This window comes from Paramisgurnus dabryanus, chromosome 14 (assembly GCF_030506205.2).
Source record: "Paramisgurnus dabryanus chromosome 14, PD_genome_1.1, whole genome shotgun sequence".
NCBI classification, from domain to species: Eukaryota; Metazoa; Chordata; class Actinopteri; order Cypriniformes; family Cobitidae; genus Paramisgurnus; species Paramisgurnus dabryanus.
The window spans coordinates 36,303,388-36,327,660 of record NC_133350.1 but is presented as its reverse complement, the minus strand read 5'-3'; the positions used below and the strand labels follow the sequence as shown (position 1 = coordinate 36,327,660).

Genomic DNA, 24,273 nt, shown 5'->3' with positions numbered 1-24,273 from the left:
ATAGTAGCAGAAAATAACGACCCTGGCAAAATCTAAACTTTACTATGTTGCAATAGGCTATAGGTTGTATGCACCGTCAACTCAGCTTTACATTATGGATGGGAGTTGCAAGTGAGTTTTTAAAAGAAAACATAGGTGGAGTGTTCTGCAGAATAAAAAAGCTTGTGAATAACTTTGAAATTCTATAACACTACACCCCCCCCGGCCGCATCCGCAGCCCAGCACCCCCTACCGAAAATATCTTCCCGCGCCTCTGGCCCAAACCACTTCCGGCGGAAATGAAATGCATATGTGTAGAGTAATGGCGCCCCCCGCGATTTGGCGCGTAAACTTGTCTATAATATGTGTTTACTTTGTGTGTTATTATTATGCTTGTATGTGACCGGACCATTCAAGTGCAAAGCCTAAAAGGAAAAAGATCGGTCCTCATGCGCTGACGGAATGGGCACATATTGCTAACGTGGAGATTAGATGATAGTGGACAGATGCCTTTCTTTTGTGTCCCAAGTTCCCAACAACTTAATATAAGGACTAAAAACAGTAAATTGAAATGCATTATTGCTTCAACCAGTTTTTGGGATTTCTGTGAGACAGCAGGTGCAGCACACAGCTCACACAGACCTTCACGTATGTATCCTCATGAGAATAATGCATTATACTAGATAACAATTTAAAACTTTAAAATTAAAAAAGATAACGTAGTGATTTTGCTTAAGTGTCATTTAATGCTTAATTTCTAATAAAATTTTAACATACATTTAATCAATTTGTTAACTTGAAAAAATAGAAAAGTAATGGGGAAAACATGTTTAATCACTGTAGTGCTTAAATGATTTCTTACAGGGTAGAAAAAACGCTTTCTCAGATTATTCTGAAAATTAGAGGGGTGTGAGGGGCCTCCAACATAAATTTTGCCTAGGGCCTCCAAATATCTAGAATCGGCCATGCCTGATATGCCCTTATGGGGATGTTCTACATGGGTTAATCTGTGCTCACAAGTTAATAGAATATTCCAACATGTGCTCTGTTGGTCAAAAAAAAAAACATTACCAATATTAGTGTAGACAACTTCTTGCCCACCAGTGACTGTTTAAAACATTCTGAGGACCACCTTTCTAAAATGATAGCATATGCAGCCATATCACCCTGTAGCCCAAGACAGCTTGCCCACTGAAGCTAAGCAGGGCTGAGCCTGGTCAGTAATTGGATGGGAGACCACTTGGGAAAACCAGGTTGCTGCTGGTAGTGGTGTTAGTGAGACCAGCAGGGGGTGCTCCCCCTGTGGTCTGTGTGGGTCTTAACACCCCAGTAAAGTGATGGGGACACTATACTGTCAAAAAGCACCATCCTTCGGATGAGACGTTAAAGTGGGGCCCTGACTCTCTGTGGTCATTAAAAATCCCAGGATGTCCTTCGTAAAAAGTAGGGGTGTGCCCCGACATCCTGGCCAAACTTGCCCATTGGCCTACTAATCATCCCTCATACTAATTGGCTATATCACTCAATCTCCTCTCCACTAATAAGCTGGTGTGTGGTGGGCGTTCTGGCGCAATATGGCTGCCTTCGCATCATACAGGTGGATGCTGCACATTGGTGATGGTTGAGGAGATTCCCCCGTTCATATGTAAAGCGCTTTGAGTACTGAGAAAAGCGCTATATAAATGTAAGTAATAATAATAATATGCAGAATAACCGAAAAACGATGCATTGTGAAATGCTTTTCACCTCACTGGTGGTACCCTTGTAGATGAATGAGAAATGTCATTGCTGCCAATGGAAAAACCAAACCACATCGGTGTCATTTTGAGCAGAAATAAAACATTAAAAGTGGAAGATGTAAAGATTGACTTTTAGACTTAGTGTTATCTTTATTAGTACTCTGTGGTAGTACCTTTGAGAAGTTACATCTTTGGGTAAAACATACAGCCCCAGAACACATTAAGAGACTATTTTAAAAAATATTTTCAGTTTATCTAAATGTACGATTTATATGTACAGTACTGTGCAAAGGCCACCACCACCATACTAACTGTGGGTTCACACCAGCCGCGGAAGAGGCGGCAAAAACGCGTGAACCGCGTCCAGTTTGCCGCTTGAACATTTTGAGTTTACTCGCTTAATCCGCGCGTGAACGCCGCGCGTGAAATTCTAGTCATTCGAGAAATTCACGCGGAAATCCGCGTCATGGGAGGGGCTTCTGCGACTCCGCGGAGACTACACCACTCCGCTCGCTTCCTGTAATCACGTCACTACTACAGCAAGCTCCTGATTGGTTAACGCGGCGCGGAATTCCGCCAAAGTTCAGATTTTTGAACTCGCGCGTTTCCCGCGGCAACGCTCAATTCGCGCGGAACTCGCGGAACGCCCCGCGCCTTCCGCGCGTTCCGCGACATCCGCGCCGCAGCTACCGCGTGTACCGCGCCGCAGGATGCCTAATCGCGTGTTTGCATTGACTTAACATGTAAATCATCCGCGCTTGCCGCCTCTTCCGCGGCTGGTGTGAATCCACAGTAATTGTTTTAGAAGTTTTAATGCCCATCCATATTTATTTGTTTTATTTTGTTTCAATCTATTTTATTAGGATACAAACAGAAAATACAGGAAATATGTTCAGAAAAAGTAAAAAAAAATATTTTCAGGACTTAATGCCTTTTTTAGGCATTATCTGTGTTTGGTGTGACATCTCTTGGCACTAAACACATCTTGAATGTTTTTGAGCAGAATGGAATTAGGATTTGATTTTATTTTATTTATAGGTTTAAAAGATTCAGCAGTTCCCTTTCTGTCTTTCACTCGACATTGTGTTGATGATGACAGTATGCGATGTGCTCTTGAGAGCCAATCTGGTCTGACTTGTGTGTAAAACACCAATACAATTGCAATGAAATTGTGCGAATGGTATTTGCATACAAGTCTCCGCACACACGTGTATAAAAGGAGACAAAATGCACCCATTCATTCGCTCTTGTTCTTCGGAGCTCGCTGGTGTGATTTCTCTTCCAGTAAATACAAAGAAACTTACCGTTGGCGTGATGGCGTATCAGCTGATTCATCTTGAAACATCCCCTGGGCGCTTCAGCAGATTGTCAGAGCATTATCTAAAAGAGCAATTTCCGCACAGAATGAACGTTCTATTAAAGCTACACTGTGTACTTTTTTGAGTTAACTCTTAGCAAAAACCCATGTTATCTTTCTAAAGTATGTGCTCATTCATGTGTAATTACTTCCACCCACTAATCAAAGTATTCTCGTAAGTGTAGAATCTGCTATTTAAAATACATATGGTCGAGTCGCTCGACTGGCTGAATCCAAGTTGTGCCTCCATCTTTGAAATACATTCGCAGACGAGGGACATTCCTGAAATTCAAGCTCCGCCTTTCGCGCTTTCAGACTACACTCACGCTGGCCGCTAGCTGAAGTCTCCCGAGGTTGCATGTGTAGGCGGTATACGTCATCAAGAGTCTTATTTCAGAAAGTCTTATTTCAGAATATTAACAATTATAAAGCTGACAATTATTCTTAGTTAATTGTAAATTGTTGTATGAGTTGCGAATGTAATGCTCAGTTAATTTAAATAAACCAGGCTTGATGACGTATGCAGCCCGCATATGCGACCTGTGTAGACTGAATCCTTCGGATTCAACAATGGCTGCAAACCCTGATGATCCCGCGATCTAATGCTTTGATTTGAGGCAGATTTGAAAGCCTGTTGAAGACCTATTTTCGAGGACATTAAAACACGTCGCCAAGGAAGAAAAAGGGAATTTAAAACGACAACGGTCAGGAAAAACAACAAGACCAAAGTCAATATTGGAGTAATGTTAGTTTTCCAAGATGGGGCTCAAGTACACCGAAGTTGCATACTTTCTATCTTCTCCACAGGTAATTCAGCATATTCATTTACATCTATACAGTCTATGTTGTAAACTTGAAGTTTTACAGTTCCTTGGCTAACTATAGCATGGCTATGCATAACACTTGTTAGTGTACACGCATGTGGTTTAATGTGTTTGAACAGCCACACGCCGTCTCTCCGCCAATTTATGTAATCTGAGATACTGAGATAAATGTTTTTCATCTTCTCTGACCTCTAGCACAAACACACAGTGTACAGCGCTATTTTTAGCCTTTCATTGATAAAAGCGTCTGATCTGAGCTTTGCCACACATTCACACTTGAGACCCCACTGCTCTCACAACTACATACAAAATATGGTTACTACTATAAATCACACTCTTAATATTTATATTTTAAGTAGTGAAAACTGAATTTTTTATATATCAAAAATCCATATCATGTGAATGTATAAAAGCTAAAATGGCTTGCCATACCGTATAACTGTTTATAGTATGCATTAGAGCAATACTTGATCCCTGATGGTTATTATTTACTGAGGGATGTGCATTCATTTTGACCTTATCATTTGCATTATAACTGTCAGGATCCTGTCAGGATCTTGTCTTGTATTACATCTAGTTCATTATGACAGGGTTCTGACAGTACCATGTTTTGTGTGGGAACACGTGGCTATGGATTATTCATTATCAGGCCACGTGTTTTCCTTGTCCCTTCACTTTTTACCCGCCCCCTTACTTGTTATTATTTTCACCTGTTCCTCTCATTATTTATTTTTAGTGTGTTTTTGTGATGACTGTATGTGAAAATCAGGAAGCAAATGCAGGACTGAATGAAACACAGTTTATTATATAAATGACACAGATGATACGGATGATATGGTTGGACAGACAAAGGCTGCGGTGACGAATCCTGGTGCTCGTGGGTGAAGTCAGGTGAACGGATGAAACCGGATACACAAACAGGCAGACCTTCACGCGAAGACGAGACCACAGGAACACACGAACACGAGAACACAGGCAAGACATGTAGCGTAATCATCTGGCAGTGAGAGAAGAGAATGAGTGAGTATATATGCCGTCTGGGTAACCACCGCCAGCAGGAGTAAAGCAATCACGCACACCTGCACTCACTCAGATCGTTAGTGATCAGACACGCACATGCACACTTCAGTCCTCCAAACAAACACAACACAGAAAGTCACAATGGACTTATCCTAACGTGACAGTACCCCCTCCCCCAAGGACGTCACCTGACGTTCTCGGGCTCCTAGACCTGTGATGGAAATCATCAATAAGGGAGTGATCCAATATGTCCCGGGCAGGAACCCAACTTCTCTCCTCCGGACCGTAACCTTCCCAATCCACCAAGTACTGAAATCCGCGTCCCCTCCGTCTAGCGTCCAGAATACGGTTAATCGAATAAGTTGGTTCCCCATCTACGATACGAGGCGGGGGGGACCGGAACAGGCGGATTAAGACGAGATTTAAACACGGGTTTAATTTTGGAAATGTGGAAAACCGGATGAATTCGTCTGTACACAGGAGGGAGGTTAAGGCGGACTGTTACTGGGTTAATGATCTTAGCAACAGAGAACGGGCCGATAAATTTGGGAGTCAACTTATTCGAGACGGAACGCATCGGAATATTCTGAGTAGAAAGCCACACTTTTTGACCCACGACGTAAACGGGAGGCTTCGACCAGTGGCGATCAGCCTTAGCCTTGGTGCGCAGTCTCGCTTGGAGTATAGCTTCACGTGCTCTACTCCAAGTGCGAAAGCGTGTGCGGAGGGGACAGCGACCTCGGATTCCAGACTGGGAAATAAAGGTGGTTGGTACCCTAAGCTACACTTAAACGGCCCGTAGCTGACACTGGTAAAGAATTGTGCGTGTACTCCACCATAGAGAGTTGTTGGCTCCAGGAGGAAGGATTCTTGGAAGCCAAACATCGCAACACTCTCTCCACGTCCTGATTGGCTCGTTCGGTTTGACCATTGGTTTGAGGATGAAACCCCGAAGACAGACTAACCGTAGCCCCTAGCAACCTGCAGAACTCTCGCCAAAATTTAGATATAAATTGGGGACCTCTATCGGAGACCACATCTGTCGGGAGGCCATGTAACCGGAATACATGGTCTACGATAACGACCGCTGTCTCCTTGGCAGAAGGCAATTTGGGCAAGGGAATAAAATGAGCCGCCTTCGAGAATCGGTCCACTACGGTTAAAATCACCGTATTGCCCTGGGAGGGTGGGAGGGCGGTAATAAAATCGAGCGAGATATGGGACCAGGGTCTCGAAGGGACAGGCAGCGGTCTAAGTAATCCGTCAGGAGGACGATTAGACGACTTAACAACAGCACAAACCGAACAAGCCAACACAAAGTCGTGTGTGTCACGAGCCATCCCTGGCCACCAAAATCGTTGCTTAACCAAAAATTTGGTTCGACTGACCCCTGGATGGCAAGCTATACTGGAATTATGGCTCCATTTAAGTACCTCTGATCTCAGTCCCTCTGGCACAAATAATCGGTTCGGTGGGCAACGGGCCGGGGGCGTTACCCCTTCTAAGCCATGAGAGCGCGGAGATGAATAGAGTCTCCGGTAAAATGGGCTCGGGAGAGGAAACACGATCGGAACGCTCAAAAATGCGGGACAAAGCATCAGGTTTGGTGTTTTTAGAACCTGGACGGTAGGACAATGTGAAATCGAAACGACCGAAAAATAAAGCCCACCGAGCCTGCCTAGAGTTCAAACGTTTGGCAGATTTAATGTTTTCTAGGTTCTTGTGATCAGTGTAGACTATGAAGGGCACACCCGACCCCTCAAGCCAATGACGCCATTCTTTCAGTGCTAGTTTAACAGCCAACAACTCCAGATTACCAATGTCATAATTACGTTCAGCAGGCGACAAGCGATGGGAGTAAAACGCGCAGGAATGCACCTTTCCGTCTGAAGATGTGCGTTGGGATAACACGGCTCCTACCCCCACATCTGACGCGTCGACCTCCACTATGAACTGGCATTTACGATCAGGGGCCACGAGAATTGGGGCTGAAACGAAGCAGCCTTTCAGTTTGGAAAATGCAGTCTGGGCTGCATCCAACCACCTGAACGCCGTACTAGGGGAGGTCAAGGCGGTCAGAGGTGCGGCTAGTTGGCTGAAATTGCGAATAAAACGCCGGTAAAAATTGGCGAACCCCAGAAATCTCTGCAGGGCCTTGCGAGACTCTGGGGATGGCCAATCCACCACAGCCTTAACTTTCTCCGGATCCATACGGACACCCTCAGTCGAAATGATGTGCCCTAGAAAGGAAACAGACTGTGCATGAAATTCGCATTTCTCCGCCTTGACAAAAAGACCATTCTCTAGCAACCTAAGAAGCACTCGTCGTACGTGTTGCACATGTTCCTGGAGAGACGTAGAAAAAATCAGTATGTCGTCCAGGTAGACATACAGAAACTGATCGACCATGTCTCGCAACACGTCATTTACGAGTGCTTGGAAAACTGCTGGAGAGTTGGATAATCCGAAAGGCATCACGCAGTACTCAAATGGCCACGAGGGGTGTTAAAAGCAGTTTTCCATTCATCCCCCTCCCTTATGCGGACCAAATTATAAGCATTACGTAAATCCAGTTTAGTGAAGACGGAGGCTCCTTGCAACCTCTCGAAGGCCGAAGACATTAACGGCAAAGCATAAGTATTCGTAATGTTATTCAACCCTCGGTAATCAATACAAGGACGCAAGGACCCATCCTTCTTACCAACAAAAAAGAACCCCGCCCCCGCTGGAGATGAAGAAGGGCGAATGAACCCGGTTGCCAGAGAATCAGAAATGTATTTCTCCATGGCCTCCATCTCAGGAACAGCAAGAGAGTAAAGTTTGCCTTTAGGCGGAGACGTACCTGGCAGTAAATCTATGGCACAGTCATAGGGACGATGTGGAGGTAGAGAAGCGGCCCGGAACTTACTGAACACTCCCTTCAGATCATGGTACTCAGCGGGCATGTTAGTTAAATCCATCGTCTCCTCCTGAAACACAGACGCAGAGAGAGGTACACAAGCAGAGACAAGACAAGACTTATGACAAGCTTCACTCCAACCGGTGATAGTACCCAGCCTCCAGTTGACAGACGGGTTGTGTTTGAGCAGCCAGGGATGTCCAAGTACAATGGGAGCCAGAGGGGAAACCGTAACAAAAAACTGCAAAGTCTCAGAGTGGTTGCCAGAAATACAAATGGTGACGGGGTCTGTGACGTGGGTGATGACAGATAACTCACTTCCATTGAGTGCGAAGGGTGATATGGGTTTGGAAAGAGAAGACAACGGAACTTGAAGTTTATGTGCAAAGTGATGATCGATTAAATTCCCCTCGGCTCCCAAGTCCAGTAGTGCGTCACAGGTGAGATGTGTATTACGCCACCGCAGCTTCGCCGGGAGGAGGGTAGATGTTAGAGGGGTCTTTGCCGAAGAGATTCCGCCCGAGAGTAACCCCAGATTTACTCCCGGGCGCTGCCAGACTGGGCAAGTAAAATACTGACCCATCAGATTTCTTCCCAATCTACTCCAGCACTCCAGTATAACACATTATACTTATTTAACAGCCATTACAAAAAAACGCAAAACAAAAAAGCTTACTACTGCAGTTAGCAATTATTTTATTGTTTGTGCTTTATTATTTTCTGAGCAGTCTGTTTTAACTACATACACTATACGGTAACAAGTTTGCAACTCTTCAGGTTAATATGGGATTGCCATGGAAAACAATGTCCCTGAATCGTTATGTGTAACAATGTGTCCCATATTTTGTGCATAAGACTGTTAATATAAGAATGCTTTCTTCCTCACACACTTACCGGTAGCCTGCCTGCATAATCATGCACATGATCACGTCTCGTTCGGGCTGAGCTTTGGCGCTTGAAGTGCGAATGATGCAGCACGAGTGTAGACAAACCAATCATAAAGCGCAGTAACTTAGAGAGGCGGGACTAAGGAAAGGTAAAGCCAATCATATTAGCGATGTGAATTTTGGAGGCGGGACTCATCTGTTAACCGTTTGTGTGCCACAAATAGCATTATTTTTCTATATAAGAGTTTAAATCTCATTTAAATGATTCCTGAATAAATTCATGTTAAATTAAATAAGCAACAAGTAAAAAACACAAGAAACAGACAGACATCAGTTGTTATATGAATAAAGCTCATATTATTATTTTTTTTTTAAATAAGCACCCCAGAAAAAGGGCACTTTCTCTCCAGGAATAAAAAGGGCAGGTGTTCAAGCCCCCTTTGATGTCTATGTGTGCACGTGCCTGCCCAGCGGTATAACAGCTCAAGTGTCTCCTCCACTTTGTGAGTCCTTGACACATTGTTTGACATGTGATTCTTCCCAACAGTTGAGACCATGGTCTATTCCATATGGGCTCCCCCACTGGGTGAGGTATGGTCTCCTTAGTGCCCTTTTTTCTATACTATTTTATTTTTGGCACATTCCCAGTATACTTCAGTACCCTGCGGCTAAGTCGATGCTATCTGCTTTAAAACACCCCACTGGTGTTACTTGTGAGGGGTCTGTTCCTTTTCCTCGGATGAGGACCCCCTTGCACCTTACTGGAAGGTTTTGATGTCATTTAGCAACAGTACGGCACATTGTACTTGTCTATGATTGCTTTTTGAGGTCAAGACATGAGACAGAGTTGTGGCGTTTCACATAGGGACCCCATATGTCGTCATCGACACAACCTCGAGTGAACGACAGAAAGGGAACGTCTCGGAACGACAGTTTTTTATACTATATACAAATTTTCTGTATTTTCTGGATGTATTCTATTAAAGAGAATGATCACTACAACATTGCAAACAACAAATCTAATTCTGGCATGGTGGCCTAAGACTTTTGCACAGTACTGTATGTGTAAGTAAAAATTATAATTTCCTAAATATAACAAAACAAATTTGCCAAAGTCCCAATAAAAATAGCATTTATTTCCTAAAAATTGAAATAAGACAAAAAGTTCAAATTAATATTTAATAACACTTTGATAATGTTAAACATTTATTATAGGAACAATTTGAAGGTGAATATTTGATGTAATAACCTTAATTACATCTTCACTTGTCCTTTCATGCTCTCAGTCTTTTACATTGGTGTTGTTTTGGGTGACTATGTCATTCCTGAGGTTTGCTGAAGGCAACAGACACTGCACTGAAATGATAACATTAGGATACATGTAGACATGATTATAAAAGGCACAATTAAAGTGGTCTATTCATTTTTTTTGCGGCTGTATTAAAAAGGATTTCTACTTGTACACATGCAGTGAATTAAAATGCGTCGGACAGGGTGTTGAGTAGTATTCAAAAGAAGATGGCCTTTACCAGGATCTACCAGTGCACAGACCTACAGATGAATGGAGATTTTATGTCTCCATTTCAGACAGATGACATGCAGTCTGAAAGCCAAGCTCAGCCTCCTCCTGTAAGCAGTGCTGCACAGAGGCATGCACAAGAGTTCAGCCAAACCAGATTCACCCCAGAGAATCTGACTGATAGTTTTTCATCCGGAATTTTTTTTATATCTCCATCACCAGTGCTTTAAGTGGGCCGGAACTGTCACGGTAGGAAATCCACTGTTTCCACCGTGTCATGTGTGTGTGTGTTTGTTCACTCACCCCAGCCATGTGCTCGTTAGAGCAATTCCCTTCACCTGTGTGTTGATTGTCTCGCTCCAGCTGTTCATCATTACATCACCTCCATAAATACTCACCTGGCTTTCTGTTCCCTGCCAGATTCTCACTTTGTGTTCGACACCGTGTTGTTTGGTTGTTCCGTGTTCTGTTGGATTACGTTTACAGTGGATGTTTATTGTCGTCGTCGTCTTCGTGTGGATGTTCCCGTGTTCAGCCTGGATTTCACCACTCCTCACCACTCCACCAACGTCGCACTCAAACATCAACTTCCACCGTAGTCTTCGCCACCATTGCCAACAACAACAACACCGGACTGTTACTTCCGCATTGACTCTCAATACTCTCTCTGTGTTTATTTTTAATAAACATTGTTCTATTATTCCCCTGCAGTTGTTTCCACTCCTTACGTGTCATTACAGAAGAATCTGGCCAACATGGAAGCAGCGGGGGAACAACCCATTTCCTCGTTGGAGGAGTTTCTCCAGCGATCGTTGGCTAGGATGGATCATCAGGACAAAGCCATCGACGATATGCGGAAGGCCGTCCATGCAATGGTGGAGAAAGTATCCGAGCTCTCCCAGCGATCTCCACACACCACGCTACCCACTGCGACACCCACGCCGCCTGCATCATCTTCACCTCCAGGGGGTAGTTCTTTTCCAGAACCCCGGTTACCGATCCCTGAGAAATCCTCCGGTGAGCCCAATTACTGCCGTACATTTCTCTCACATTGCTCTCTTCACTTTGCTCAACAGCCCCGGTCATTTTTCCTCGAGGAAACTAAGGTTGCATTCACACTTTCACTCCTGACCGGTAAGGCTGCCCTCTGGGGGACGGCGGTGTGGGAGAACAAGGACATCTGCTGCTCCTCGTTCGCCCTGCTATCCCAGGAGATGAAGAGGGTTTTTGATCGCTCCGTCGCCGGGAGGGAAGCCGCCCGTCTCCTCACGGAGCTTCGACAAGGGGAGCGGTCGGTTTCGGACTATGCCATCGAGTTCCGGACCCTGGCGGCGGAGTGCAGGTGGAACGAGGAGGTGCAGTGGGATCATTTCCTGCATGGGTTGGCGGATCGGATCCAGCGAGAGATCGTTATGGCGGAGTTACCCACGACGCTGAATGGACTGGTGGATTTGGCGATCCGGGTCGATGCTCGTCTATCCATAGCCGCCCGTAGGAAGTCTTCCGCCACATCCCAGCCACGTTCCAAGGTTTCCCATCTGTCCAGCGAAGTCTCCGTTGGCGGTCTCTCAGATCCGGAGCCCATGCAGGTGGGTCGAGCTCGGTTACCCCGGGAGGAGAGGAATCGGCGGAGATCCCTTGGATTATGTATGTACTGCGGTGAGCCGGGTCATCAGTGTCAATGATGCCTGGTAAAAGACCAAGCCCGGTAGTAAGACGGATCTCTGCTAGCAAGACCTCGACAACATCTACTCTCCTTCCGGTGAGACTACGGTGGTCCACCAAGTCACACACTGGTCACGCACTTCTGCATTCGGGGGCGGAGGGCAACTTCATTGACAGCTCACTTGCACGTAAGCTTCAGATACCCTTCATTCCGCTCACCCACCAGATTGCGGCCTTCCCCCTCAACTGACAGCAACTTTCCTCTATCAAGCACACCACCGCACTCATCACACTCATCACTTCTGGCAATCACACAGAGACAATTTCCTTTTTTGTTACTGACACTGCTCTCTCTCCCATTGTTCTCGGACATCCTTGGCTCCATTCCCATAACCCCACTGTTGACTGGAAACTGGGTTCTGTTACCAGCTGGAGCGAGGAGTGTCATAAGTCCTGTCTTGTCTCTGCCTGTTTAACTGTGTCTGAGTCTGTGTTTCAGGGGGAAGCAGTGGATTTGTCTAACGTGCCCGCGGAGTACCACGACCTGAAGGCGGTTGTCAGTAAGTCTCGGGCTGATTCTCTTCCTCCGCATCGTCCCTATGACTGTGCGATAGAGTTATTGCCAGGTACGTTTCTGCCTAAGGGCAAGTTATACACTCTGTCAGTTCCTGAGATGGAGGCCATGGAGAAATATATTTCTGATTCTCTGGCAACGGGGTTCATTCGTCCTTCCTCTTCTCCAGCGGGGGCGGGGTTCTTTTTTGTGGGGAAGAAGGACGGATCCTTGCGACCTTGTATTGACTACGTGGGTTGAACAACATTACGGTAAAGAATACCTATCCTTTGCCGTTAATGTCTTCTGCCTTCGAGAGGTTGCAGGGAGCGTCTGTCTTCACTAAATTGGACTTACGTAATGCTTATCATTTGGTCCGTATGAGGAAGGGGGATGAATCGAAGACTGCTTTTAACACCCCTCGTGGCCATTTTGAGTACTGCGTGATGCCTTTCGGGCTCACGAACTTGCCAGTGGTCTTCCAAGCACTCGTTAATGACGTGTTGCGAGACATGATTGATCAGTTTATATATGTTTACCTGGATGACATACTGATCTTTTCCTCGTCTCTCCAGGAACATTTGCAACACGTACGACGAGTGCTTCTGCGGTTGCTAGAGAATGGGCTTTTTGTCAAGGCGGAAAAATGCGTTTTTCATGCACAGTCTGTTTCTTTTCTAGGACACATCATTTCGACTGAGGGTGTGCGCATGGATCCTGAGAAGGTTAAGGCTGTGGTGGATTGGCCATCCCCAGAGTCTCACAAGGCCCTGCAGAGATTTCTGGGGTTCGCCAATTTCTACCGACGTTTCATTCGCAATTTCAGCCAACTAGCCGCACCTCTGACCGCCTTGACCTCCCCTAGTTTGACGTTCAGGTGGTCAGACGCAGCCGAGGCTGCATTTGCCAAACTGAAAAGCTGCTTTGTTTCAGCTCCCATTCGCGTCACCCCTAATCGCTCACGTCAATTCATAGTGGAGGTCGATGCGTCAGAGGTGGGGGTAGGAGCAGTGCTTTCCCAGCGCGCATCCTCAGACGAAAAGGTTCATCCTTGCGCGTATTTTTCTCACCGTTTATCTCCTGCGGAAGTTAATTATGACATTGGCAATCGAGAGTTGTTGGCTGTCAAGCTAGCACTGGAGGAATGGCGTCACTGGCTTGAGGGGTCGGGTGTACCTTTCATTGTTTGGACGGACCATAAGAATCTTGAGTACATTAGAACCGCCAAAAGACTTTACTCCAGGCAGGCTCTGTGGGCACTTTTTTCGGACGTTTCGATTTTACATTATCTTACCGGCCGGGTTCCAAAAACATCAAACCCGATGCTTTATCCCGTCTTTTTGAGCGTTCCTATCACACTGCTACTCCCGAGCCCATTTTACCGGAGACCATCATTATCTCCGCGCTCAGATGGGAGGTCGAATCGAAGGTTTTGACAGCCTTAGAAGGGGTAACTCCCCCGGCTCGGTGCCCACCGAATCGTTTGTTTGTGCCGGAGAAGTTACGCTCTGACGTCCTCCAGTGGGGTCATTCTCCCAGTGTTGCTTGTCACCCAGGGGTTAGTAGAACTAGATTCCTAGTCAAGCAACAATTTTGGTGGCCTGGTATGGCTCGTGACGTCCACGACTTCGTCTTGGCTTGTTCGGTCTGTGCCACTGGTAAGACTTCCAATCGACCTCCTGATGGGTTACTCTTACCGTTGTCTGTCCCTTCGAGACCCTGGTCCCATATATCGCTAGATTTCATTACCGCCCTCCCACCCTCTAAGGGTAATACGGTGATTTTAACCGTAGTGGACCGGTTCTCGAAGGCGACTCATTTCATTCCCTTGCCCAAATTACCATCAGCCAAGGAAACAGCGGTAGCTGTCATTGACCACGTCTTCCGGATACATGGCCTCCCGACAGACGTGGTCTCTGACAGGGGTCCCCAATTTGTGTCCAAATTTTGGCGAGAATTTTGTAAACTGTTAGGAGCGACTGTTAGTCTTTCATCCGGGTTCCATCCCCAGAGCAATGGTCAAACCGAACGAGCCAACCAGGATGTCGAAAGGGTGTTACGATGTTTGGTTTCCAAGAATCCTTCGTCCTGGTGTCAGTAGCTCTCAATTGTGGAGTACGCTCACAATTCTCTGCCAGTGTCATCTACGGGCATGTCTCCATTTAAGTGTAGTTTAGGGTACCAACCACCTAATTTTGTCAGTACTGAATCCGAGGTGTCGGTCCCCTCCGCACACGCACTAGTCCAGAGGTGTCACCGTACCTGGACCAGAGCTCGCAGAGCTTTGCTCCAGGCAAGGTCGCGCACCAAGGTCAAGGCCGATCGCCAACGGTCAAAGCCTCCCCGTAACGTCGTCGGTCAAAGAGTGTGGCTTTCAACCCAGAATATTCCGATGCGTTCCGTTTCGAATAAGCTTGCTCCCAAATTTATTGGCCCGTTTTCTGTTACCAAGATCATCAATCTGGTAACAGTGCGTCTGAGCCTTCCACCGGCGTACAGGAGGGTTCACCCCGTTTTTCATGTTTCCAAAATTAAACCGGTGATTTCATCCCGTCTTAATCCGCCTGCCCCGGTTCCCCCCCGCCTCGTATTGTTAATGGGGAGACCACTTATTCGGTTAACCGTATTCTGGACTCCAGACGGAGGGGACGCGGATTTCAGTACTTGGTGGATTGGGAAGGTTACGGTCCGGAGGAGAGAAGGTGGGTTCCTGCTCGGGACATACTGGATCACCGCCTTATCGATGACTACAATCGACAGGTAAAGCAGGCTGGGAACGTCAAGGGGCGTTCCTAGGGGAGGGGGTACTGTCACGGTAGGAAATCCACTGTTTCCACCGTGTCATGTGTGTGTGTGTTTGTTTGTTCACTCACCCCAGCCATGTGCTCGTTAGAGCGATTCCCTTCACCTGTGTGTTGATTGTCTCGCTCCAGCTGTTCATCATTACATCACCTCCATAAATACTCACCTGACTTTCTGTTCCCTGCCAGATTCTCACTTTGTGTTCGACACCGTGTTGTTTGGTTGTTCCGTGTTCTGTTGGATTACGTTTACAGTTGGATGTTTATTGTCGTCGTCGTCTTCGTGTGGATGTTCCCGTGTTCAGCCTGGATTTCACCACTGCTCACCACTCCACCAACGTCGCACTCAAACATCAACTTCCACCGTAGTCTTCGCCACCATTGCCAACAACAACAACACCGGACTGTTACTTCCGCATTGACTCTCAATACTCTCTCTGTGTTTATTTTTAATAAACATTGTTCTACTATTCCCCTGCAGTTGTTTCCACTCCTTACGTGTCATTACAGGAACGCGCAGGTACTCAGTACCGCCTCTTCTAAATACAGCTCTTGAGCGTACCACCACCTCTCCGTGCGCCCAGAACGTGCTTTTAGCGTACCGGAACGCTCATTTGCACATCTGTTTAAAAATCAGAGGTTTAATGTAATCCTTTGGCTGCGCTGCCGCTTTTCAGAGCGCCCTTCACAATGTACGCTTTCTAATTCGTCCCACCGAGAGCAGAGACTACATTACCCATACACCCTTGTGTTTACAAGTTAAAAGCGCTTGCGTCGCTTTTGCCGCTGACTGTCAGTCAGTGTGGTCTGGACTGGAGAGGTCTGTGTTTGTGTGTGAAACGCGCAACCATATCTGCTCGATTAAAATGAAAATACAATGAACACTTAATATGCCCTCCTTGTTTTAGACTCTGAGTAGTAAAAGAACAAGGTCAGAATCAGAGGACTCGCTGGCTGACATCCCACCAAGCCAGAATGACAGCTACAGGTCAGACGCAAGCTTTATCCAATACTATACCCTTTTGTAGGTACATGACTTCGGATTTCCCCAGGCAATGTGCAGACATTCTTGAAAATTGTAATAGACATTTAGTTTAATTGCTAAACTACAAGTGAACGAAATTTCAATTAATTTGGACGACGACGACCACGGGAGTTGTAACACCCGCAAAATGGAAAACAATGGGACAATATGAAGTGATGACTTTCTAGTTTTAAATGGCCAGTATTTTGTTATTCTTGAACCCATTGACATGGTCTTGTTGTCATTTTAAAGTTTTTTTCAAGCTCTTTCAATCTTTAACCATGCTGAAAATTTTACTCACATATCTCCTTTTGGACATTTTATTTATGTTCAGTAGATATTTCTAGCTCAAGCAAATCCACAAACTTATAAAAGGATGTATTATTTTTTACAAGGTCGTCTGATGACTGCTGAATATAAAACCCCTTCAATATAGGAGTCCAGTCAGCAAAAAAAAAAAAAAAAACAGAGTACCGGCACCTCTTTTGGGCCACTTAAAGCACTGTCCATCACCGTAATATATAGTAGCATATGTTGGTCGTTGTGTCTTGATTTACAATGAAGCTGTCATTTAATATTTTTTTAATTGGCTGACAACAAGCCACATGTTTTTTTAAAGACTGAACCTGCATTGTAAGTTGTCTAGCTTTAAAGGAATAGTCTACCTTTTTGCCATATTAAACTATGTTATTACCTCAACTTAGACGAATTAATACATACCTATCTTTTTTCAATGCTTGCACTGTACAGCGCGTCGTGAATGTGTTAGCATTTAGCCTAGCCCCATTCATTCCTATGGTACCAAACAGGGAAGACACCAAACACTTTCGTTTTTTCCCTATTTAAAGACTGTTACATGAGGAGTTATACCAGTAAGTATGGTGCCACAAAATAAACTTTTTTTTGGTACCATAGGAATGAATGAGGCTAGGCTAAATGCTAACACATTCACAACGCGCTGTACAGTGCACAAATTGAAAAAATATAGGTATGTATTAATTCGTCTAGGTTGAGGTAATAACATAGTTTAATATGGCAAAAGGGTAGACTATTACTTTTACATTTGTATTCAGAAATTAATTTTATGTCCAATGTGTCAGTCTCTACCTCAAGAGGTTTTAGTCTTCAATAAAACCTCTAGCCTTTAAAAATGTCAAAATAAACACCCGGGTGTAGCTTTATGTCAATACTTAAATGTCCCTGTATAGGAAGTCACGTACTGTACAATCAAATGCTATAAGAAGCAAAAAATACAAACCAACCCATTTCATTATTTAAATGCCTTGGATTTAAGGCGGAGCGCATACCATCTTGTGAACAAACAATTGGATGCAAGTCTTATTATTATGGAGATTGGAGGATTCAGGGGTGATTTGCATTGACTATATGGTTTAAAATGGGCGTGTACAGGGCGGGATATATGGCTGATTCATGTACGCAATCAAGTAAATGATCTGTGATTATAAAGTGAAAATTGCGGTCAGGTGTTTGTAAGGAGAGTTTTATAAATCTTAATTTTGGTTTGCGTACCCAATTTTCAGTTTTTTTTCTCAGATGAACTGGTTTCTGTCTTGAACATAGATATTGCTGCTTGAATGGTGTTAAGAATAAATAAATCTAATCATTTATTCATTGTTCTACCCTTAGGGGCTGGGGAGGACGGTGCCCTCAAAAACTTATGGTTTCAGATGGACTCAAAGACAGACAGCAGGGAATCAGACCCCAGAGAACCTGAGAGTGGTGTTACAGATGAAGAGAAACCAGGCCCAAAGATGACTGATATAAACAACACATGCAAGAGCTGTGAGAACAATGGCAAAAGCAAGGTAAGAAAAAAGAAAGAAGGACATGTAGAATGATGGGTAGCACATGTGAAGTCCTGCAAAACATTTCATATCTTAGAAAAGGTGATAGCTGTGACATACACAGCTACACGTGACATACAGTACACATCTACGGTAGGTTTTGTGCATAATACTGGGAAATACTGAATGATGTGACTAATAACAAAATTCAAACTGTAAAACAACATATAAAAATATATTATGTAAATTTATATTTTACATATAACAGCAATTTTATTTAAAGGAGACATATCATGCTAAATCCACTTTCTTGGCTCTTAAATGCATTTTGTTGTATATTTGTAGTGTTTATAAGTACATAAAAGTTGAAATTAGTCTCTTCAGGTGCTTTGTTGATATCTTTATATTCTGTTTTGGTCATATTTTCCAACCGGTTCTGATTTTTCTATTATCTATTACGTTTTTTGAACAATTACGTCACAGTATTTGCAGCGGAACTGCTAAATAAGGACATCGACTTCCAGCCCAACACTACGAGCAATCCGCCATTTTATATTTCTCGCTGCGATATTGTAGTCCAAGCAAGGATGCAGAAGTTACGAGAGCGTAAGAAATGTACTCACATCTGTGGGTAAAGTCATTTTTGTGTGCCCGAGGCACTTTAAGGATAACTACTTCACCAATCTCCGCCAGTATAAAGAAGGATTTGCCGATAGACTTCGTCTGATTGAGGGGTCAATTACTTCTTTCTTTGGAGACGACGAGCAGAGCACTTCGGTAAGCAGTTTATAACTTAAAGTAAAAAAGTAAAGTACACGGTGGTCATGGTTTAGCAGTGCTGTTTCGAAGGCTGCAGCCTGCGGAGATCGCTTTTGGGCATCAAGCCTGGTTTAAGTTAACTGAGCATCACATTTGCAAGTCATGAGCATATTACAACAACTTACGATTAACTAAGAATAATAGTAAACTTTATAATTGTTAATATTCTGAAATAAGACCGTCTTGATGACGTATGCAGCCTAGATATGCGACCTCCGGAGGCTGCAGCCTCACACCATTGCTATACCTCCATATGAAGACGTTGTTCTGCAGGTTCGTCGTCTTTATTTTCCTCTCAGTCCGTTTCCGACTCTGGCTCAAACATGTACGGCTGGATGAACAAGTCTTCCGTTGTTGACATTTTGTGAATAACGAGTAAATAAAAAGTTTCTGTGCAGCTAGATAATCGTATATCTGCTATAAAACTACAAAAATGGCCGAACGGGGTGGAGTTTAACCGAGTGCACCTCTGCAACCTGGAGAGGGGGCAGGGTATGACTTGCATTTAAAAAGACAGTACCAAAACGAGTTGCTCTCAGATGCACATCAGAAAAGGGGTAGAAAGGGGGCCTGTGGGGCTATAATAATGAGGAATTCAGACCCAAGCATTGCAGTTTCGTTTTACATAGACCACAAATAGATGATTTATATGTAAAAAGGACAGATTTAAAAGCATGATATGTCTGCTTTAAATCTTTTTATTGGTTGTTAACAAGACAAAACACAACGATAAATTCAATATTAAAGAAGAGATACATTCTCTTGACCTGTCTCGTCTTCGAACTGAGGACACTGAGACTAACATAGCCAGTTCCTTCTGCTGTGAAGCTTATCACACCACTGATCTTTTGGCCTTCCTTCAACATGATGCCCAGCCAATGTCTGACCAGCAACCACTGACCACTTTCCATTTAATTTACATTTATTTCATATAGACTTATTCCTTATACATATATTTATTTTTTAAATGTTTTTATTCCCAGAATATTTAATAATATAGTATCTAATATACAGTATATCCTTTAAAGATTCAGCTATATCTGCGTCACCATAGGACTCTTTTCCGCTAATGAAATTAGGGTTTTTCGCTTAGGAGTTTTTTCAACCCTAGGGAGTCAACCCTGATATTGGCTTAACTTAGAATTCTTTTCTATTACATTCATAATTTTTCAGTGTTTTCTCCTGCAAAGTAAATAAATACCTAAAATTGAATGGACGTTCCTTTTATTAGAGGACTGTTACATTCCTCATACAGTAAAGAAGTTAAAGAGGCCCTTCCACATAAAACCGTTTTTACTTGTATTTTTTTATATGTGTTAGGTCCATATGTGTTTGTGTTGTGTCGTGAATGTGAAAATTAACTTCCACCTCCTCTGTCAGCTCTAGCCACTGAAAAGAAATAAGCGGAGAAATCAGGTCAGTTAGAAAAGCTTATCAGTGTGACGTGGAACTGATCGAGGTCATTACTATTCATAAGCTCTTCAACTTGAGACCGCGCCCACATAATACGTGTAGTTGAGTTAGTTTTCATAACAAGTTACAGCAAGGATGGCTAAACGTCAACCGTACCAAATTCGGGCAATTGTTTTTCGTCGAGACATCATTTCTATAAAACGAGGGAATCATAACAGTTGCTACATGTTTGGATGTTCAGAAGAACGCTGGATTTGAAGAGAGACTGCGATTAAAAAGCAATGCTCCTCCATCAATATTGGATCCGGACAGAATGGCGCAGCTTATGTGAGTAAAGTCTTATGTGTCACTGTGGCGGCCGGTGTTTTCTCTTCCGAGGGACGCGAATTCATGCTGCACACGCTTTGAAAGGGTTTATGATAAAAGACGTGTTTGTGTGAGTAAAACTAAAACACTTTAGTACTATGTGTTATCAGTTGCGGCCAGGATTTCTCTTCAGAGGGACGCGATTCACGCGAATTCATGATGCACACGCATCGAATGTAATAAAAGTTTGTGCGTTCGTTACACGCGCGTCGAAGGGTTTATGTAAAAGACGCTTGTGTGTGTTTTTTTGTGCGTGGGTTTACGATAAAAGACACGCGTGTGTGTGTCAAAAGGGTTTATGATAATGTGTGTAAGAAAGACACTCGCTGCGTCCCAAACCGCCTACTTCCATACTATATAGTAGGCAAAGAGTACGAGAAGTAGTGCTTTTTGCCTACTAAATAGTATGGAAGTATGCTGTTTGGGATGCAGCCACTGTGTCTTAAGACACTCACTTAACATTAAACTGACAATAAAAGACACGCGTATGTGTGTGTCAAAAGGGTTTATGATTATGTGTGTAAGAAAGACACTGTGTCTTAAGACACTCACTTAACATTAAACTGATTACACATGAGATTAAATTGAAAGTTAGTTTGAACGAAAAACTGTTATCCAATCATAGCAGTGGGCGGTTACTTCCAAGTCGTCAATGCAGCCCGCCCATTAAAACGGATCATTTCTCTAACCAGCCTCAAAATCAGGGTACAAAATGGCCTATTACTTATTGCTTTTGATGTTTTTGGATGTAAAAACCATGCAAACGTCATGAGTAGACCTCAGACAACAGTATAAAGCAATAAAAACGACAGAGGAAGGGCACCTTTAATAGACTATTTTTTTTACATTAAACAATGTAACAGAATTTAGTGTTTTGTTTGGCATGTTGTTGAGTCAGTTATTCAAAATCATTAAAAATAAAGAGAATTTTCTTCCTCTGAAAAATGAAATTACTGTTTGAAGAGGTTAATGGTGCTTCTCAATATGTAGTAACTTTCTGTTTTCATTTAAAACAGGAAGAGTCCTGTGAGGATCATCAGACAGCAGATCAAGCTCACCATTGTCTCTCCCAGGAAGTGATTAATGCGTCCCTCAACATTTCAAACCCAACTCACAATGAGAACTTCAGCGTTCCAAACAATCCTGCACCATCTGTTTGCAACATCTTCTCACAGACGTCTCCATCTCAAGGTCAAGAGGGATTTAACAACTATGCCAGGAGAGACAGTGAGGATGAAGTCTTTGGAAAAGGCACTTCTCAAGAGACAAGCCAAAGTGAGACAACCTCTCCTGCCTATGGGATTATTTTGCCTTCTCCAGGTTTGGATGGAGACAGATTTTCCATTCAACCGTGCAGACATCTTTTGGTCCCTCCACTTATGGTAAACGGCAAGCAAAAGGAAATTCAAAAGGAAACACAGACAAGGAACAATATGACCCTTTGGACTTATGGCACTCAAACCCAGGTTATCTCACCACAAAACAAACAGAATAGCGCAATTATATCAGGCAGTGTATGGCAAAACCATGGCAGTGCATCAGTGACTGAGGTAGTCAGCACAAGTAGGACCCCAGCATCCTGTGTTGCACTGATGAGTTTCAATTCCCCACATAAAACTTACAATCAAATCACTCATACTAATCAAACAGGTTCATTACCCACGGTTAGTAACTCACATACAAACTTTAAATTAATGTATTCAGGCAATAGCAGTTACCTAGAACATGAGGACAGTAACAGCAGCAGTGATGATGAGCAAAAATTAGTAATTGAACTTGAGTAACACACACACAGACACACGCACACACACACACACACACACGCACGCACGCACGCACGCACGCACGCACGCACGCACGCACGCACGCACACACACACACACACACACACACACACAGGTTTCCATGTTTTGTGGGGACATTCCATAGACGTAATGCATTTTATACTGTACAAACTGTATATTCTATTCCCTAACCCAAACCCTTACCCCAACCATCACAGAAAACTTTCTGCTTCTTCACATTTTCAATACACATAATTCTGTTTGATTTATAAGCTTGTTTCCTCATGGGGACCTCAAAATGTCACAAATTTACTGGTATTTCTATCTTTGTGGGGACAATTGGTGATAATTACCAAGTACACACACACACACACACACACACACTGTTGTTTTAATATAATAGTAAGGACTTCATATTGCCATTTATTGCTGATAGTTTGAAGCTAATTATGATTTGTACATATATATGTATGATGTTTTTTCCTTCACAGAATGTTTTGTATGTAAGATATTTTTATGTAGAATACAGTAATTCACAAAAAAATGTACTTAAGCTGTGTTTTTATAGACAAGGTCAAAATGACTTCATAAATCATGACATACATGTCCAAAGCTTTTAATGGTAGTGTAGGTTTTGTAGGTACAGGGGATATATGCGACATGTGTCTATCAATAATTTTCACTATATGTATAACTAAGTTTATGATTATATTAATGCATTCTCATTTTACTTTTTGATACTGTTACACCTGGCATACTGTACACACTACTGCAGAGTTTTTAACCCTCAGAGACTTTTTTTAAATGCTGCAAACCTTGGAATTCTGGGGATTCCGCTGCAGTATGAACAGACCTTACAGGAGTCTTATACCCCGTTTACACGAAGGAAAGACGCAGATATTTCCCTGCGGCCTGTCATTTACACGAAAACCGAGTTTTTATTACAGAAAACGATTATTTCTAAAACCTCCGGCCAAAGTGGATATTTCTGATTACCCCGGTTATGTGTTGCCGTGTCAACTGGGAGAAACGGGGTTTTAGGTTCTTAAACGTCACATTTTGCGCCAGAAAATGTTTAACGTCATGAGAGCACCCTTACAGTTTGTTTGGCTACTGATCAATCAGGTTTATCATGGATGCTGTTAAGGTGCTACGAATTTTTACGTTTGTGCAAACGCTTGTGGTCTGTTTGCATTTGCAACAACTGCTCTACGATATGGAGGAGCAGAGGCGAAGGAGTGCCCGGAGGTCAGCATTTTTACTGCAACTTTCCCTTCCAAGACGTAGGTGCTTTGCCTGGCAACGTCGTCGCCGCCGGTTTTGGATCCGACCTGGCCGAACCGCGGTCTGGTGGGAAAACTTCGAGAAAGAAGTCGTCCTCCCGGAGGAATGGCACGAGAACTTACGAATGTCACGGTCATCTCTACTGTCCCATTCGGAGTTACTGCGTCCCACCATAGAAGGTCAGACTACTGTTATGCGGTCGCCAGTCAGTGTATTGAAAAAAGTTGCCCTCACCCTGTATTATTTGGCTGATGAAGGTAGACTTCGTAAAACGGCAAACGCATTCGGTCTGTCTAGACTGGCTGTTTCAATAATTATCAGAAAGGTTTGTAGAGCGATTACTGTCCACTTGGGTCCTAAATATATAACACTGCCAAAAACCGAAGCGGCTGTCCAGCGACTTGTGCAGAGATTTGAAGAAGCTCATGGTCTCCCTCAGTTCCTACGTGCTGTGGATGGGACCCATGTAGAGATAAAGCAACCCGCAGCCAATTCAACTGATTACATCAATAGGAAAGGGAGATTTACCTTAAAC

General features: G+C 43.7%; 1 protein-coding gene across 1 annotated transcript in view; it reads left to right on the top strand.

Moving 5' to 3' along the window:
* znf831 (zinc finger protein 831) overlaps window positions 1–22,459 on the top strand; it is a 43,504-nt gene extending 21,045 nt beyond the window's left edge. The window contains exons 4-5 of the mRNA XM_065273057.2: window positions 17,915–18,093; window positions 21,687–22,459. Of these exons, the coding sequence (XP_065129129.1) occupies window positions 17,915–18,093; window positions 21,687–22,454 (947 nt within the window). The 3' untranslated portion in view covers window positions 22,455–22,459. The remainder of the gene's footprint in view (window positions 1–17,914; window positions 18,094–21,686) is intronic.
* The last annotated feature ends 1,814 nt before the right edge of the window (window positions 22,460–24,273 follow it).